At 39.9% G+C, this 17,814-nt stretch overlaps 1 protein-coding gene across 3 annotated transcripts in view; it reads left to right on the forward strand.

Annotated features, from left to right (window-relative positions):
* The window catches only part of FNBP4 (formin binding protein 4), a 36,773-nt gene that overhangs the window by 8,392 nt on the left and 10,567 nt on the right, over positions 1 to 17,814 (forward strand). For 2 of the 3 annotated variants that reach the window (XM_036325876.1, XM_036325877.1), the window contains exons 7-12: positions 3,620 to 3,955; positions 4,809 to 5,019; positions 8,272 to 8,396; positions 10,240 to 10,344; positions 12,635 to 12,768; positions 13,769 to 13,956. In XM_036325876.1, coding sequence (XP_036181769.1) covers positions 3,620 to 3,955; positions 4,809 to 5,019; positions 8,272 to 8,396; positions 10,240 to 10,344; positions 12,635 to 12,768; positions 13,769 to 13,956 — 1,099 coding nt within the window. The remainder of the gene's footprint in view (positions 1 to 3,619; positions 3,956 to 4,808; positions 5,020 to 8,271; positions 8,397 to 10,239; positions 10,345 to 12,634; positions 12,769 to 13,768; positions 13,957 to 17,814) is intronic. The other variant, XM_036325878.1, reaches the window with a different exon arrangement.

Raw genomic sequence — 17,814 nt, forward strand, 5'->3', positions numbered from 1 at the left:
GCCATATCTAAAGAATTTGAATGTTACTGTGGCACAGGTATAGAAGACTTCTGTTAATATATACTAGAGGCCCAGTGCACGAATTCATGCAAGGGTGGGGTCTGGCCACCCAGCTCCAATCGGGGCGGATCGGAGCTGGGCCTGTTGGGAGGAGGAGATGGCAGGAGGTTGGCGGGGCAGGACCCCCCCCCCCCCCCGATCGGGGCCCAGTCAGGGTTGGGCCGGCTGGGGTAAGGGGCCATGGGCGATTGGATGGCGAGCCCTGCCCCCGGTTATGGTTAGGGGGCCGATTGGGAGCAGGGTCAGCCGGCCCTGCCCCTGAATGGGGTGGGAGTGCTGATCAGGGGTGGAGCCGGGCAGGGAGAGGGGCTGCAGGAGATTGGGGTGGGGGCATTCCGGGGCAGGATGGCCAGGGGGAGGGGCTGCGGGAAGTTGGCTGGCTGGCCCTGCTCCTGTTAAGATGGGATAGCAATCGGGCTGGGCTGGCCAGGGGGAGGGGCTGTAAGAGGTTGGCTGACAAGCCCCACCCCCTATTGGGGTGGGGGGTGTGATCAAGGGTGGGATGGCCAGGGGGAGGGGCTGTGGGCCTATCGTGGTGAGGATGGCTGATTGGGGGTGGGGCTGTTATGGGGGAGTGTGAGGGGGCATTTGGCCAGCCACCCCACTCTTGATCTGGGTGGGAGAGTCCAGCTGGCAGGGGGGAGGGGCTGCAAGGTTGGCCGGCCGGCCCCACCCCCTGATTGGACCACAGTGGGCGTCATAGCGACTGGTCGTTATGGCTGTTAAGGTTACTGGCATTTTATATATATAGATATACTAGAGGCACAGTGCACGGATTCATGCACCAGTGGGGTCCCTCAGCCTGGCCTGCGGGGATTGGGCCAAAACCAGCTCTCTGACATCCCCCAAGGGGTCCCAAATTGCAAGAGGGCGCAGGCCAGGCATCCCCACCGGTACATGAGCACCAGGCCTCCCGACATCCTCCAATGGGTCTGGGGTGCAGGTGAAGCAGATTCAGGGCCAACAGTGCCCCAGCAACAACTTAACACACAGCCCATTCCATGAGGCATAAGGCTCCCTCCTCTATTGGTCAAAGTGCCTGCCCCCTGATGGTCATTGCATGTCATAGCTACTGGGTGAACGATCGGACAGTCACTTAGGCTTTTATATAGATATTTCAGAGAGGGGAGGGAGAGGGGAACATCAGTGATGAGAATCATTGATCGGCTACCTCCTGCAACCCAGGCATGTGCCCTGACCAGGAATCAAAACATGACCTCCTGGTTCATAGGTCAATGCTCAACCACTGGAGCAACACCGGCCAGGCCTTCTGTTAGTATTTTACAACACAGATGAGTAATAAGATAAATCCTTTTTCTTTTTTTTTTTTTATTTTTTTTTTTAAATATATTTTATTGATTTTTTACAGAGAGGAAGGGAGAGAGATAGTTAGAAACATCGATGAGAGAGAAACATCGATCAGTTGCCTCCTGCACATCTCCCACTGGGGATGTGCCTGCAACCCAGGTACATGCCCTTGACCGGAATGGAACCTGGGACCCCTCAGTCCGCAAGCCGACGCTCTATCCACTGAGGCAAACCGGTTTCGGCGATAAATCCCGTTTCTTAAAATTTTACTTAATCTGTTTCTGTTTATTATGTGGCATTTATGGGAGTTAAACAAGCTCAGTGATTCTTTTGGAGCTTTAGGGTACCATAGAGGCTCCTTGGGTCATTTTAAAAGATGTGGGAGCAGCCAGTAGCCATAGCTTCAGTCCCCCTTCTTCACTTCAGAATAGTTTTATTTTGGGATTCCACGTAAGTATAGTTGCCAATACAATATTGTATTGGTTTCAGGTGTACAACATAGTGATTCAATAATTATACACCTTACAACATGATCATCACAATAAGTTTATTAAACATCTGTCATCGTACAAAGTTATTACGATATTATTGACTATACTCGTCATGCTGTATCTTGTATCCCTTTGACTTATTTATATTTGAGGAGCCCCCCTTGCAACTATCAGTTTGTTCTCTGTATTTCCGAAATCTGTTTGTTTTGTTTTTAATTTCACATAAGTCATTAGTGATAGTATTTGTCCTCTGACTTATTTCACTTAGCCATCCATGTTGTCACAAATGACAAGATTTCCTTTCTTTTTATGGCTAAGTAATATTCCATTTTATATGTATACTGCATGTTTATTCATCTTTCGATAGACACCTAAATTTCTCCCATATCATTGTTACTGTAAATAATGCTGCAGTGAACATTAGAGTGTATATATCTTCTTGGATTATCATTTTTATTTTCTTCAGATAAATACCCAGAACTAGGATTGTTGGGCTGTATGGTAGTTTGATTTTAATCTTTTGACAAGCCTCAATGCTATTTTCCATAGTGACTACTAATTTACTATGCCATCAACATGTATCAGGGTTCCCTTTTCTTTACATCCTTGCCAACACTTGTTGACTGTTGATTTTTTTAAAAAATAGTTTGTTTTGTTTTTTTTATTTTTAGAGAGAGAGGAAGGGAGAGGGAGAGAGAGAAAAACATCCATGTGAGGGCAAAACATCAATTGGCTGCTTCCTGCACACCTCCTACTTTGCAGTGCACAGGATGATGCCCAGCCAATTGAGCCACACCAGACAGAGTTTTGTTGATTTTTTGCTAATAGCCATTCTAACAGTTCTGAAGGTCTTTTAAAATAAAGTGATCAGTTACCTTAATTAAAACTAGTGAAATGAGCATTTCTGTAGCCTCATCAATAAGAAAACTATATTGTATTTTGCAGAGTGTGTGAGTTGAAATTTAATTTGTCTTGAATTTTTACATAATGGAGTAGGGGGGGTGTCCAAAAATTACTTTTGGAATAATTTAATATTTGCAACTCCAGGAGGGAGGTAAAGTAAATATCCCAGTGGAGGAAATAGACACTTTAAATATAATCACACATTTCATTTTAGAAATGTTTTGCTTTTCTTTAAATCACCTTTTTTTTTTAATATATATTTTAATATATATTTTTTACAGAGAGGAAGGGAGAGAGATAGAGAGTCAGAAACATCGATGAGAGAGAAACATCGATCAGCTGCCTCCTGCACATCTCCCACTGGGGATGTGCCCACAACCCAGGTACACGCCCCTGACCGGAATCGAACCCGGGACCTTTCAGTCCGCAGGCCGACGCTCTATCCACTGAGCCAAACCGGTTTCGGCCCTTTAAATCACCTTTATAGAATAAATGTGAGGTTATCCCATCACAGAGAAGAGAAAGGTGAATAGCTAAACAGTCATGTATTGAGCTGACAACTTTGACCTTCCTTAAATCTACTTGTGCTTCTTATTAGTTTGTCTTTTGACATAGGGAGGATGGGGGAAGGATATGTTTTGAGTTCCACCCACAACGAGGTTCTAGTTCAGGTTGCCTTCCTAAATAGCAATGTTTCCATTATGCACATGTAAGGAAAATTATACAAACATTCTTATCTGTTGGAAGTTGGTTTTCAATAATCAATGACTGAAAAATGCAGTCATTTTTTTACATGAAAAGTTACATATATTCAGGTGAGATTTATTTGAAAAGTGAAATTATTTTATTCTTTATAGGAAGTAAATGAAGGAATTCAAGCTCTCTCAAATAGTGAGGAAGAGAGAAAAGGGGTGGCAGCAGCACTGCTTGCTCCTTTATTGCCTGAGGGAATAAAAGAGGAGGAAGAGAGATGGAGAAGAAAAGTAATTTGTAAAGAAGTAGAGCCAGTTTCAGAAGTGAAAGAAACAAGTACAACAGAAGAAACAGCAACAATAGTAAAGCCACAGGAAACTGTATTGGACAATATGGAAGACCCTTCTCAGGAGGATCTTTGCAGTGTTGTTCAATCTGGAGAAAGTGAGGAGGAGGAACAAGATACCCTTGAACTGGAGCTCGTTTTGGAAAGGAAAAAAGTAAGCTTTGAAATTTTAACTAAGGTGCATTTTCTTCCCTCAGTACTATCATACTCTGGGGTCATTGGGCGTAAATTATAGCACACTTACTGGGATTTTGTTTTTCTTTTCTTCTAGCTATGTTTAAGCTTATGCAATAGAAACTTGAATTATGGAATTGTAGTTGTTTTGGTCCCTGACGATGTTTTTTTGTAGTTGACAACCAATAAAGACTGAGATTTTCCTGATTTAGAATAGATACAGTGAATAAAATATATTTTATTTAGCTTCTTAACAAATAAGCATTGCAAATTCTTGCAATTAACTTTTTTTAATCCAACAAAGTACAAGTTGGTGTCTGCTTATCAGCCATGGCGTATCATGTTTTGATATTAAATGGACTTTGTAAGAACAGAAGAATTATAAGGAACCTATAATTTCATATGATTTTCTTTAAAAGGGGAAAAAGCACCATCTTTTCTACCCTGATTTCCTTTGAACAGTTTCATCTACTGCCACCTTGAATGAAGGAAAATCATAACGTGTTATAACAGTAATATCTCCTTGACATTATAAAGAGAGATTAGCAAAGTTAAGCTTTGTCTCTTTTGTACACATATTGCAAATTTTGTCTATTAGTGGATCTCTAGAACCTATCTCCTTCAAATCCATATTTGTTGACTATAATCATGAGTTAGCATTTATTGAGTAACAGTTGAATGTGGAATATGGTATGTGCCCTTGAACATTCAATTCTCATGAAGAAATGCTTCCTGTCCTCGAAGGATTTAAATTTAGAAAACACATGGCTTCTCACACATTTTAATGTTACTAACAGTTAATGGCACTAACTTTATTTTCATGTTCTTTGTAGGCAGAGTTGCGAGCCTTGGAGGAAGGAGATGGTAGTGTGTCAGGGTCTAGTCCATGTTCTGATATCAGCCAGCCGGCATCACAAGATGGAATGCGTAGACTTATGTCTAAAAAAGGAAAATGGAAGATGTTTGTTCGAGCTACCAGTCCAGAATCTACCAGCCGGAGTTCTAGCAAAACTGGACGGGAGACTCCAGAAAATGGAGAAACTGGTAATTCGTGCTTTACATTAAACTTTAAAGATGAAAGATGTGGAAGGAAATTCCTTCATTTCCCTTTTTTGTTCCCTCTTCTGCAAAAAAGGGGACAGCACTTTACCCTTTTACAGAAATGTTGGGAAGGAAGCTTCCTTTCACTTCTCTCAACCTTTTCCTGTCCACTAATGGAAGAGTTAAGATTCTGAAAGGATGGCATCTGTTCAGTTATGTATTCACTACTGATTGGAGGTTACTTCTCCCTCAAAAACAGAAAAACAAGATTGGCTCTTCTTTCTCCTTTCTTACTCTCTTGCCACACTAATTTTTTTTTTCTTTTTTGTTAATCCTCATCGGAGGATATTTTTTCCATTGATATTTAGAGAGAGTAGAAGGGAGAGGGTGACACACAGAAAGAGAAACGTCAATGTGGGAGAGACCACACCGATTGGTTGCCCCCTACCAACCGAACTGGGGATTGAGCCTGCAACTGAGGTATGTGCCCTTGACTGGAATCTAACCTGCAACCCTTCAGTCCTCGGGCCAACGCTTTAACCCCTGAGAAAGTTGGCTAGGGACACAATAATTCTTCATCTGTATAAGACCATGGGCTCTCCTTACTTGGTTCACTATTTCCAGTTGGTAAGCAGGGCAAATTTTGACAACTTCTAGCAAGTTTCCCAGCCTCTGGTTGGCTGTGTAGATATGTTTGATGCTGTCATTAGGACTCAGGTTATCTTCATTCACAGTAATGTAGAAGAGATCCTGCTGCATTTTCCCAGTCTGTTATCAGAAGTAATGTTTTTATCTCCATTTGACCCTAATTTTGTAGTGGAAAGTTAGCAATAAGATTTGACTACCAAACCTTAATAGAGTATATCTAGCAGAAGAAGATACCTTATAGGTTATGGCTAAAAAAGCAACAAATGAACAAAAACAGATAAATGAAAACATCTTTGTTTGATTTTTTTTCTTTTCAATCAACAGTATAGAAGAACGTGAAGTAGAATTCTAAAAGACCCCCTTCATCTTTGCTCTATTCTCGTTCCAAACCCCTAAGGTCATCCATTCTCCTTTACCTATATATGTATTCTAGACCTTTTACATTTAAAGTTATGTATACATGAACATATTGTTGTATGGATGAGATGAGATTAGCCCTGTAGATTGTTAGGCAACATAATTTTTTTCACTTAAAAACATGGCTTGAAAATCTTTGTTTTTAACCACAAAGTGGTATGGATGTCTCTTTTATTATATATATATGCACACACACACACACACACTTTTATTGATTTCAGAGAGGGAGAGAGAGAAACATCAGTGATGAGAGAGAATCATTGATAGGCTGCCTCCTGCACAAGCCCGCAACCAGACATGTGCCCCGACTGGGAATTGAACCGTGATCTCCTGGTTTAGAGGTTGGTGCTCAACCACTGAGCCACACCAGCCAAGCTGGAAGTCTTTTTTACATTTAACGCTTCCCCCGTTGATGGACAGTTTTTAGAAGTTTATGTTTTTATTAATTTAAGAGAGAGAGAAACATCAGTGATGAGAGAGAATCAGTCATTGATCTGCCTCCCGTGTGCTCACACTGGGGATCAAGCCCACAACCTGGTCATATGCCCTGATCAGAATCAAACCTTGACCTAGTTCATAGGTTGACGCTCAACCACTGAGCCATGCCAGCCGGGCTCAAATTTGATTATTTTTTTTAAAAAGTGGTTCTCATGACTGAAAAAATTACATGTTATATGGGGATTAGTTGTTAAGCAGGTGTTTTGAAGCAAGCCTAACAAAGAGTTCATATTTGTTGTTTTATTTTTTAATCCTCCCCTAAAGATATGTTTTTTATTGATTTTTAGAGATCAAGGGAGGGGGAGGGAGGGAGGGGGGAGGGAGGGGGAGGGAGGGGGGGGGGGGGGGAGGGAGGGAGGAAAACATTGATGTTGCCTCCCATATACACCCCAACTGGGATCTAACCTGCAACCTTTGTACCTTGACTAAGAATCGAACTAGCTATCTTGGTGTGTAGACGACACTCGAACCAACTGAACCACACTGGCCAGGGCTAACTTTTTTTTCTTTTTAATTGATTTTAGAGAGAGAAACATTGGTTTGTTGACCCATTTATTTATGCATTCATTGGTTGCTCCTTTTATGTGCTCTGACTGGGATTGTACCCCCAACCTTGGTGTATTAGTATGATGCTCTAACCAACTGATGTACCTGGCCAGGGCTAGAGTTATCCTTTTCTCCAAGTTGGTGGTAAACCTGTTCTTTTGGAGATTCCTGTTACTAACAGAATCTTCACGAACCAGAAAAGTAGGTTGGTCCAATACAGATTGTCTACAGGTCTTAGCCAGTTCAGAAATGAAGTTATTAGGTAGGTTAAAATGCTGCTCTGATTTTGAAAGCCTTTTGGCCGGCAGGTGTGTCTCACTAGTTATGAACCAGGAGGTCATGGCTCGATTCCTGGTTATGGGCTCCATCTCCAGTAGGGGGCATGCAGGAGGCAGCCAATCAAAGATTCTCTCTCATTGATGTTTCTCTCTCTCCCTCTCCCTTCCTCTCTGAAATCAAAACTTTTTTAAATAAAATAAAAAGAAAGTCTTTTTTTTTTTTCAGAACTCACTTGATAATCCTCAGATATTCTGAGTTTGATATCTAGCTTTTGTAAGTAAGTGAATTTGTGGTATTCTGAAAGAGGAGATTAGAAAAGATTAATAAAGGTTAAAGGGAAAGCAGAAACTACAGAGTAATGACGTAAACAAATAGGCCCATTTTAAGAAAGGTGATTATGAGAGAGAATGTTTTTTTGGTTATCAAGATAATAGGTTGATAAATCATTAGGGCTTTTTTTGTTGTTAATCCTCACCCAAGGATATTTTTCCCAATTATTTTCTTAGAGAGAGTGGAAGGGAGGGAGGGAGAGTGAAACATTGATGTAGGAGAGACACATCAATTGGTTGCCTCCCTCACTCGCCCCAACTGGAGCCGGGGATGGAACCTACAATCCAGGTATGTGTCCTTGACCCGGAATCAAACCCATGATCCTTCAGTGCACAAGCTGACACTCCAGGCACTGAGCCAAACTGGCCAAGGCATTAGGGCTTCTTTAGCAAGAAAGAAACACGAGCAACAGAGAGAATTTGTAAACTTTTTCAGATCTCTCTTCTACAGGGGTAAGAAAATGTTTATGGGGCTCTATCAGTATTGTCCCTTAGAATTAATTTTATGTGTTTTTTTTGTTGTGGCTTCTTTTTGCAGCAATTGGTGCTGAAAATTCAGAAAAAATAGATGAGAATTCAGACAAAGAAATGGAAGTAGAAGAATCTTCAGAGAAGAATAAAGTACAAACAGCACCTAAAGTAGAAGAAGAACAGGATTTAAAAGTATGTATACATATTCCTTAATGTAACTTGACAGATATTTTTAAGTTAGCTAACCATTAAATTACTTTTTATTAGCAAGTAGTAAAAGTAATCTTTATCTCCAAATCTAAATTATTTACTTAGGTGAAAAGGTCATATTTAAGACTGAAATAAGGAAGTATAAGACTGACTTTATGTAGATAAATTATCTAATAAATTCTTAATTACTTTCTTACAAGAAGCCGCCTTTAGAAAGCAATAGCTTATCAAATACAGTGGAACCTCAGTTCTTGAGCTTAATCCATTCTGGAAGGCATCTCGACAAGCAATTTGTTGGAAAGCCAAATCATTTTTTCCCATTAGAGATAATATCAGTTGAGCCTGACTGGCATGGCTCAGTGGGGTCATTGAGTTAATCCATTCCAAACCCCCAAATGATTCTCTGTTTTAACCTTTCTTATATATAGTACATATCTACTGTACTGTTTAATCTATAAATAAACATTTATTTTCTTATATATAGCGATACCTTTACCTACTCACCTTAAACGAATCACTTTTAGCATTTGGTCCAGGGATCTCTTTCAGGTCATTATGCAGCATCTTTAACTTGTTCATATATCACTGCCTCCATAATGGCTTGTCACTGGCTAACTGCTTTTCTTTATCCAAATCAACAACAGTTTTTCTACCTCTTCAATTGTCTGTGATCACACCCTTAACAGCATTAGCACTCATGATGGCCTCTTTATGTTTTAAAATTGTGCTAATGGTTAATTTGCAAGCAATAAAAGCATTCTCTCCTTTGTTGGTTGTCTGAGACGCTTTTTGTCATGCTGAGTTACCAGCTTGAAAAGTTTGTAACTTTGGTTCAACAACCAAGGTATTTGTTCTGTGAACAACTTGGCCAAGAACACCCGAATTATTTTTATTGATTTCGGAGAGGAATGGAGAGGGGGAGAGATAGAAACATCAATGATGAGAGGGAATCATTGATTGGCTGCCTCCTGCAGGCCTCCTACTGAGGATTAAGCCTGAAACCCAAGCATGTGCCCTGATGGAATCTAACTGACCTCCTGGCTCAACCCCTGAGCCACACCAGCCAGGATGTAAAGGATTCTCTAGTCTGGAAGTACTAAAGAGATTAAAAGTCATAAATTTAATTTCTACATGAACTACATGTCCTTACACAAAGGCAAATTTTCTTCCAATGTCATTTTTTTTCTATGACATGGGATGATTTTTTTTTATTTCTTTATTGATTAAGTTATTACATATGTGTCCTTATCCCCACATTACCCCCTTGTCCCCTCCCCACTCATGCCCTCACCCCCTGTTGTCTGTGTCCACTGGTTAGGCCTATATGCATGCATATAAGTCCTTTGGTTGATGTCATTTCTAATAGGATTGGCCTATATTAAGTATGTGGCTATTTAGAGTTGGTTTGTTGGAAAACCAGTTAGCATATCCTTTTGACTTAAAGAGTTTATTTACTAGCTAGTGTACAGCCATGTAGAAGGGACTGGGAGAATTAATATTTTTCAGTTTGTGGCCAGTATACACAATAATGGATAAATGATAGTTTGAACAATACCGAGAGTTGCATCATTTCAGATCTGTTTTCAATTGTTGAATTCCATGTTGTGTTAGAGTAGGTACACATTTAATTTCTCTAAACCTTCTGTCATTATTCTTCATTTTATTGGAGTTACGTTGCTATAAATTATAAACTTATCTTCTGCATAACTATTTGGATGCAGCTACTTGGGACCCATATTTTTAGTGTCTATAATAATACCAGATGTTATTTAATACAGAAAATATTGCTGATTCCGTTTAACTTTTTTTCTTTCCTACATTACAGTTTCAGATTGGAGAACTAGCAAATACCCTGATGAGTAAATTTGAGTTTTTAGGCATTAATAGACAGTCCATCTCCAACTTTCATGTGCTACTCTTACAGACTGAGGTAATTAGCCATTTTTGGTATAGTCAGTGTTTAAATGAAATGCTACAAGTGAAGAATCTGTCTTGTTTCTGTTTTAATCCTGAATTTGAATGTTTAACCTTGATGCATATTTTAACTGCTAACCCAGGAAATAAAACTGTATTAGCTAAAGCAAAATATAATTATTAAGATGAATACTGAGAGTTTGTATAAAATGATGATGCTTATACTCACTACCTTCAGTAGTCATAAATGATTTATTTAATGTATTGGGGTAACATCCTATCTAATAAAAGAGAAACATGGTAATTGGCGTATGACCGCTACCCTTCCCATTGGCTAATCAGGGTGATATGCAAATTAACTGCCAGCCAAGATGGCGGCCGGCAGCCAGGCAGCTTGAAACTAACATGAGGCTTGCTTGCTTCAGTGACGGAGGACTCCAACGTTCCCCGCCTGCCTTGCCGGCCTCTGAGCCTACAGTTTAAGAAACATTGTAACAAATATAGAAGCTAAACAAAACCCCAGAAACCTGCTTTCAGCGAGCTGGGATCTCAGAGCTGGAGTTATACATTGTTTCGATTATAGAACCTAAACAAACCAGATACCTTCTTTCAGCAGCAGAGGCCTCAGAGCTGGAGCCAGAGCTAAAGCTGGCCCAGAATAAAAAAAAAAAAAAGAAAAAAAGGAGCAGTTGGGAGCTTCAGTCCCAGCCTGAAAACAGCCCTCAGCCCCTCACCCAGACTGGCCAGGCACCCCAGTGGGGACCCCCAGCCTGAAGGGTGTGTGACCAGCTGCAAACAGCCATCATCCCCTCACCAAGGCTGGCCAAGCACCCCAGTGGGGACCCCAACCCTGATCCAGGACACCCTTCAAGGCAAACCAGCCAGCCCCACCCATGCACCAGGCCTCTATCCTACATAGTAAAAGGGTAATATGCCTCCCAGCACCAGGATCAGCGTGACAGGGGGCAGCGCCCAAACCCCCTGATTACCCTGCGGTTCTGTGTGTGACGGGGTGGGGCCACAACCTCCCAATCCACCCTGCTCTGTTCGTGACAGGGGAAGGTGCCCCAACCTCCTGATCAGCCCTGCTCTGTGCCTGATACGGGGGAGCTCCCCAACCTCCCCCCCCACGGGCCCTGCTCTGTGTGTGACAGGGTAGAGCCATAACCTCCCCATCGGCCCTGCCCTGAGTGTGAGAGTGGCGGCGCCCCAACCCCCTGATCCGCCCTGCTCTGTGTGTGACGGGGTGGTGCCCCAACTCCCCTATCTTTCCTACTCTGTGAGTGACATGGGGGGAGCTACTCAACCCCCTGATGGGCCCTGCTCTGTGCATGACAGGGGGAGCTCCCCAACCCCCTGATCGACCCTGCTCTGTGCGTGACAGGGTAAGGAGCCCCAACCCCCCTATCGGCCCTACCCTGAGTGTGACTGAGGGTGGCATCGCAACCTCCCAATCCGCCCTGCTCTGTGCATGACGGGGCGGTGCCCCAACTCCCCAATCGGCCCTGCTCTGAGTCCAACCAGGGGCTGCACCTAGGGATTGGGCCTACCCTCTGCCACCCAGGAGAAGGCCTAAGCCAGCAGGGCATTATCTCCCGAGGGGTCCCAGACTGCGAGAGGGCACAGGCCAGGCTGAGGGACCCTACTTTCCCCCACCAGTGCACAAATTTTTGTGCACCGGGCCTCTCATTGGTTAATAACATTTCAGGTGTACAACTGAAAGGGCATATATTTTAATACAGACTTATTTCTAGTAAGTTAAAATTCTTCATAATGATCCAATAAGGTGATATAATGTTGAAATTATTTTATAATTGTTAAAGCATTAGAAATACATTTAAAAAGAAAAGTTATCAGTCATATTTGTAACCAGCATACTATATAAAATGTAGGGTAGGATTAGGTAATGAACTCCTATAGGAAGCTGACTGGTTTCCCTAAGAACTGAACCTTTACTTTGGTTAATAACATTGCTAAACTGAATGAACTACCTATCCAAAATTATTGGGGAACCAATCTTAATATAATCTAAAGGGGAAAACCAAAACTGCTTCTCATTTTCACAGGACAGGAGAGTTGGCAGTGTAAAAATGTACTGGGGTCCAATCTCATTTTTCAGGAAACTGCAGGCAAACAAGATTTTTTAGGTAATTAAGATGGGATTTTTGTTGATGTTGTTCCTCTTTGGTTTACTCCTGCCACAGTATAGTAATACAGTCACGGACTTGAAGACTCATGAACTTCTTATCTCTGTCTCCTGAAATAATAGTAAGTCTTTAACACTTATTGCTGTTTGTTGATTTTAGACTCGGATTGCAGACTGGCGGGAAGGTGCTCTTAATGGAAACTACCTTAAACGAAAACTTCAGGATGCAGCAGAACAACTAAAACAGTATGAAATAAACGCCACTCCTAAAGGCTGGTCCTGCCACTGGGACAGGTACGCACTCTTCTCCCCTTTTCACCTTTCACCTTTGACATCTCAGACATGATTTGTGATCACCACCACCTTGACAACATGACAGCCTGTCTGGAGACTGAGAGCAGCTGCAGTTAGCGGTGCTTGGCAGGCAAAGCACCACAAGCGATTACAGAGTTTGCGCCAGCCACGTGTTCGAGAAACACAAATCAATGTTTACAGTGTTCCATGTAACGGATTTTTTTCCAAGATTGGACAAGCTGGTTCACTCTCCAGAGTGTTGCACGGAGTAGGGCGGGCTTGGGGGTTAAGCGCATGCGAGAGCTCTGTGCGCTTTACAGGACCTCTGGAAGCAACTACTCCTGATTAACCTCGGTGAAGTTAAGGAAAGCTTCGTGGCTGAAGATGTGAATGAAGAACAAGATTACTATCTTCTGCCAGCAGGTCAGATGAAAACATTTCTTTTTATATTTGGCTTTTCTTGATTTTTTTTTTTTTCGTTATTTGAAATCTTTGCTCTTTTATTTTTCAGCTCCCAGATACTCTCCCTCTCTTTAGCTTTCACTGTGTTTGGTATCAAGAATATGAAATGTGAATTCCACGGTCCAAGAGGGGAAGAGTCACCTTTCGCAAACTTCGTTGTTCTCTTCTTTGGAAGGGAAATTAGTGTTCTAGGAAATTGAGTCCCTCCGTTAATGACACTTGAAATCCTGAAAAGCATTGGCCAAAAAAAAAAACAAAAAAAAAAACTGAATATGAGAGGTGTTTTCTAAGTCATCTGTTGGAGTTGAGAGGGCTCAGGGCTGTATTCACAGAGCTGCTGGCAGTGCAAATAGCTTTGAATTTCCTTGGTTCTCCATCCTCAAATGTCAAAGCTCTTTGTTGCCTTTGTGAATAGCAGTCCATTAAGAAGAGGTTCGTCCCTGTGAGAGCAGACTGCTGTCCTGGGACAGGACCAAATGGAAGTGTCTTTGTTGGAGAATGGGTCTTAAGACATGTGTTTTTCTTTCTTGTAATTTAGGGATCATAGACGATATTTCTATGTAAACGAACATTCGGGCGAGTCTCAGTGGGAGTTCCCAGATGGTGAGGAGGAGGAGGAAGAAAGCCAAGCACAAGAAAGTAAAGACGAGACTCTTCCTAAACAGACCTTGAAAGACAAAACTGGCACTGATTCAAATTCTACAGAACCCTCTGAGAATTCCACAGGTGGGACAATTTGCCCTGTACTAATTGGAGAGAAATTATTTTAGAAAAAAGACTTGTATTAAGATCATTAAAAAAGGAAATAATTTTTTTTTAAAAAAAAGGAAATAATTTAAATCATAACAGATTTTTAATTAAAAACTAGTGGCTTGACCTAGAAAAAATTGCAGAAGTTAGACTGAAGAAAACAGACAGTGACTGATTGGAAATCAGCATACCATTGATAAAAAAATGAAATGATGAGCCAGTGTATTTTGATTTTAAAATGCTGTCCCATAACCACTCTCTCATGTCACAGACAAGCTGTGGATTTCCAATAACGGAATGCTAATTATTGCTGAGGGACTAGATTGTTGAATTGCTAATATCTATGTGGAGTAATGTGAGATTTGTTCCTTCCACCTTTCTGTAGAACTAGCATAACCTCATTTTTCAGCTCCACTTATAAAAAGTCCTATAAGAAGTGTGGTTGTTACAAATCATAATGATCTGAAGAAATGCTATGAAATTAGGACCATACTTGTTCAGAGAAACAAAATAATTTATCATTGCAAATAGTCAACAACATTCTTCTATAAAGTAATCAGAATGGCTTAACACATTTAAAGTACTGTCAGAGCTCTTCACTTCAGTTAAATACAGAAGTCCTCACTTAACTCTTCGATAGGTTCTGTTACTTTAAGCAGAACAATGTATAATGAAATAAGTTTTACCATAGGCTAATTAATTAAACGAGTTAACTTCCTATGTCATCTCATTGACGTTATAACAAAATGACGTAATTCGAGGACCTGCTGTACATTAAAAGGGGGAGTGAGGCTTCCAGAGTTCCTCGGTTACTCTGAGAATCTGATAGCTCTTCTAAGAGTCGTGGCTTGATTTCCACATTACGGAAGATGATACATATTTTTTCCCTTAAAGTCCATCTTGAAATGACAAAAATAAGTGAATAATGAAGTATAATCAAGACTGACGAACCGTTTGATCTAAAAACCTGGTAGCTATTTGTTAAAACGATGGCATATGAAGGCAAGAGACCAAGAGTGGCTTCTAAAGTAATAAACCTTTGAAGATAAAAAGAGGTGGAATTTGTTGGAAAATAAAGGAGTAAAAAGAATTCTTTTGTCCTCTGCTTATCAAAAAGATGCTTTGTAATGCCTAATCTCAGTAGAAAAATTCTGATGATGTAGCAGATGAAACTAGTCGTGATTTTAATTTCTTAAATAGTCTAGGAATTGTTATCAGATTGCTCTAAATAAAAAGCCACATATCACTGCAGTGATGATTTTATAACAGCAAAAGGGTGGTTTTATTCTGCCTTATTTTTCATAGAAATACATTTTCTCAAGTTATGGGATATTTTACTTTTACTTTTCCCATTCTTTTGGTAGCAGTGATAGTTTAGATAGACAGGCAGACAGACAGAGTCTAATAAGTTGGTTTTATTGTTAGCTTTTCTTGTAGTTAGTGAACGTAAGAGGCGTAGTGATGGTTCTGGGTAGGTAATTCCACTCCTGACCACTGTCTGATGTCCCTTTTTTGTATGTTCCAAAGCTGGATAGCCTAAAATGACCACCTTAGAGTTAAGTAATAAGTTATTTTGTCTAGGGGGTTTTTTGTGACACAACTAGTTGGAAGACCTTGAGGCATTCCTATCTGATTAAAGTAAAACTAAGTTAAAATGTAGGGAAAAGCCAGAGATAGACCATCTTACATTCTTCAGCATCTTTATTGAGAGAATCACTAAAACCATATGGTAAACTTGATGTAAAGAGAATCCAAATTTGTATATAAGCCTTAAGGATTTAAAAGCAATACTGATCACTATTTTAAGCCTATAAAGAAAGTTTCTAATACGTGCTCTTAGTCAGTTTAGCAGTGGTTAAGCCATCTTTTAAAGAAGAAAAATTATGACACTGTGGAGCAAGGAAGTTCCAGAGTTCTATTTATTATAATCAGTGTTTGAATTTAACATGTCTCTAAAGATAAGCAATATTTCAAGATACCCAGTATGTCTGTCTTACTGGACTGTGTCACTTAGTTTAAATATATCTGATTTTTCAAAAAAAGTCTCTGTGGGACCTGTTATTTATATAATAACTTCTTGCTTTACATTGCTAAACTGGCCTCTTGGCTCAAAATACTAAGCAAAATTTTCTCAGGGAAATACACAAAAACAAAGGAAGCCTACCCATAAATAAAAATAAAGATGGATAGAAAAGGTATGTTCTTAAAGAATTTAAAATTTGTTTCCCCGCACTATACTGTCTTTAAGCTTACAGTTTTTTAATCTGTTAGCATATAATAAAAGCTGTGTATACCATTTTAATCTCTCCTTGGACTTCAGACTTCAAAATATATTACAACTGGTTTACATTTAGAAATGAAGAAAAGCATTATGACATCCATGAATATTCAAACTAGATTTCTTGACGTTCTTTGTATTTAAGCTAAAAAAAATAATCAATGAATGTTAAGACACAGCTTTTGTCTTGAGTAAATGTAGTTTGAGATTCAAATATTAACTCTAAAATGCTCTTGTTCACTGCAAAGTTTATCAAGATTAATTTGCCTTATATTTACAAAGTTTAATTCTGATTAACTTTGGGAGTTGTGAATCACATTATTAATTTTGAACCCATGTTTTCTTGAGTTCCTTTGTACAGCAGCATATCACCATCATTACCGTATTGGCATTGCATTATGCTTCTAGATGAGATATCTGCCATTATATAAAATCTGACATTTTACCAACCATATGTTGTGGTTGGTTTATTAGAAGGAAGTTTAGTAATGTTTATTACCTTAGTTCTGATGTAATTCTGATATATTATTAGAATATAGTCCTACCAAGAGTTTATTTGTCTAAAAGTTAGTGTTTAAATTCATATTAGATATAATCAAATACAAGTTTAATGACATATTTTAAAGTCTTAAATGACATATTTGAAGTCTTTAGCTAGAAAACTGCATTTCTGTTTTCTGATGAATTTTTTCTGTGCTCTTTAGTAGTAAACAATTCAAAATAATTACAGTAACCATATGAATCAGATTCTTAGTCTTACATAATGTGTCATTTTTCTGACCCATGAAAAGTAAAGCTAATATAAAAGCCAAATGGTTCGTGGTCACTTTGTTGAATGCCCTTGTGTGGTGTATTTTCAGCAAGCTACAGTAAAATGTTTATCCTTGTCCCAGAGCCTTTTATAATAGAGCCCTTATCTAATTCACTGCTTTTGACCATGAAATTTAACAGGTACCTGCATCTGGATCTCTACTCCAGGAGAAGTGAGATTTATTTGAGATTTCTAAAGCTCTTGGACTTTTGATATTTCACCAGGAAATCTTGGTAAAAATAGCACTAGACTAGGAGTCATAACTGGCCACTAAGAGCTGTATGATCTTGGGCAATTTATTTCCTTCCTGGGTTTCATTACCTTTAAAAGAGAAGGTTGAACTAGATGATTTCTCATGTCTCTTCTACTCCTAAATTCTATGATTTTTAGGGAGAAAATCCCCTTCAACATTCCTGGGATATATATCTAATAGTTTCACATATTGTGAAACTTCCCTATTGACGATAAAGAGGGATGGGGAAGGCTACAAGTAAGTATATTCTCCTATTTTCTCTAATCCTTAAAGCTTTTCCCAGCAGAGAAAGGACGGTAGTTAACTGGATTTTGCAAAACCAGAGGAAAGCTGATCCTACAGCTTTTCAGCTTGTAATTTAACAGCAATTTCAAATCCTCTGCATCTTCAAACACCTCTGAGTTATCATTTACCTTGAGGATTTATTCCCCTAAATTTCCCTTTTCTCGTCACAGAAATAAAATTAACCTCCTGGTTTGTGTTGCTGTGATT

Source organism: Myotis myotis, unplaced genomic scaffold (genome assembly GCF_014108235.1).
Source record: "Myotis myotis isolate mMyoMyo1 unplaced genomic scaffold, mMyoMyo1.p scaffold_m19_p_10, whole genome shotgun sequence".
Classification (NCBI taxonomy): Eukaryota; Metazoa; Chordata; class Mammalia; order Chiroptera; family Vespertilionidae; genus Myotis; species Myotis myotis.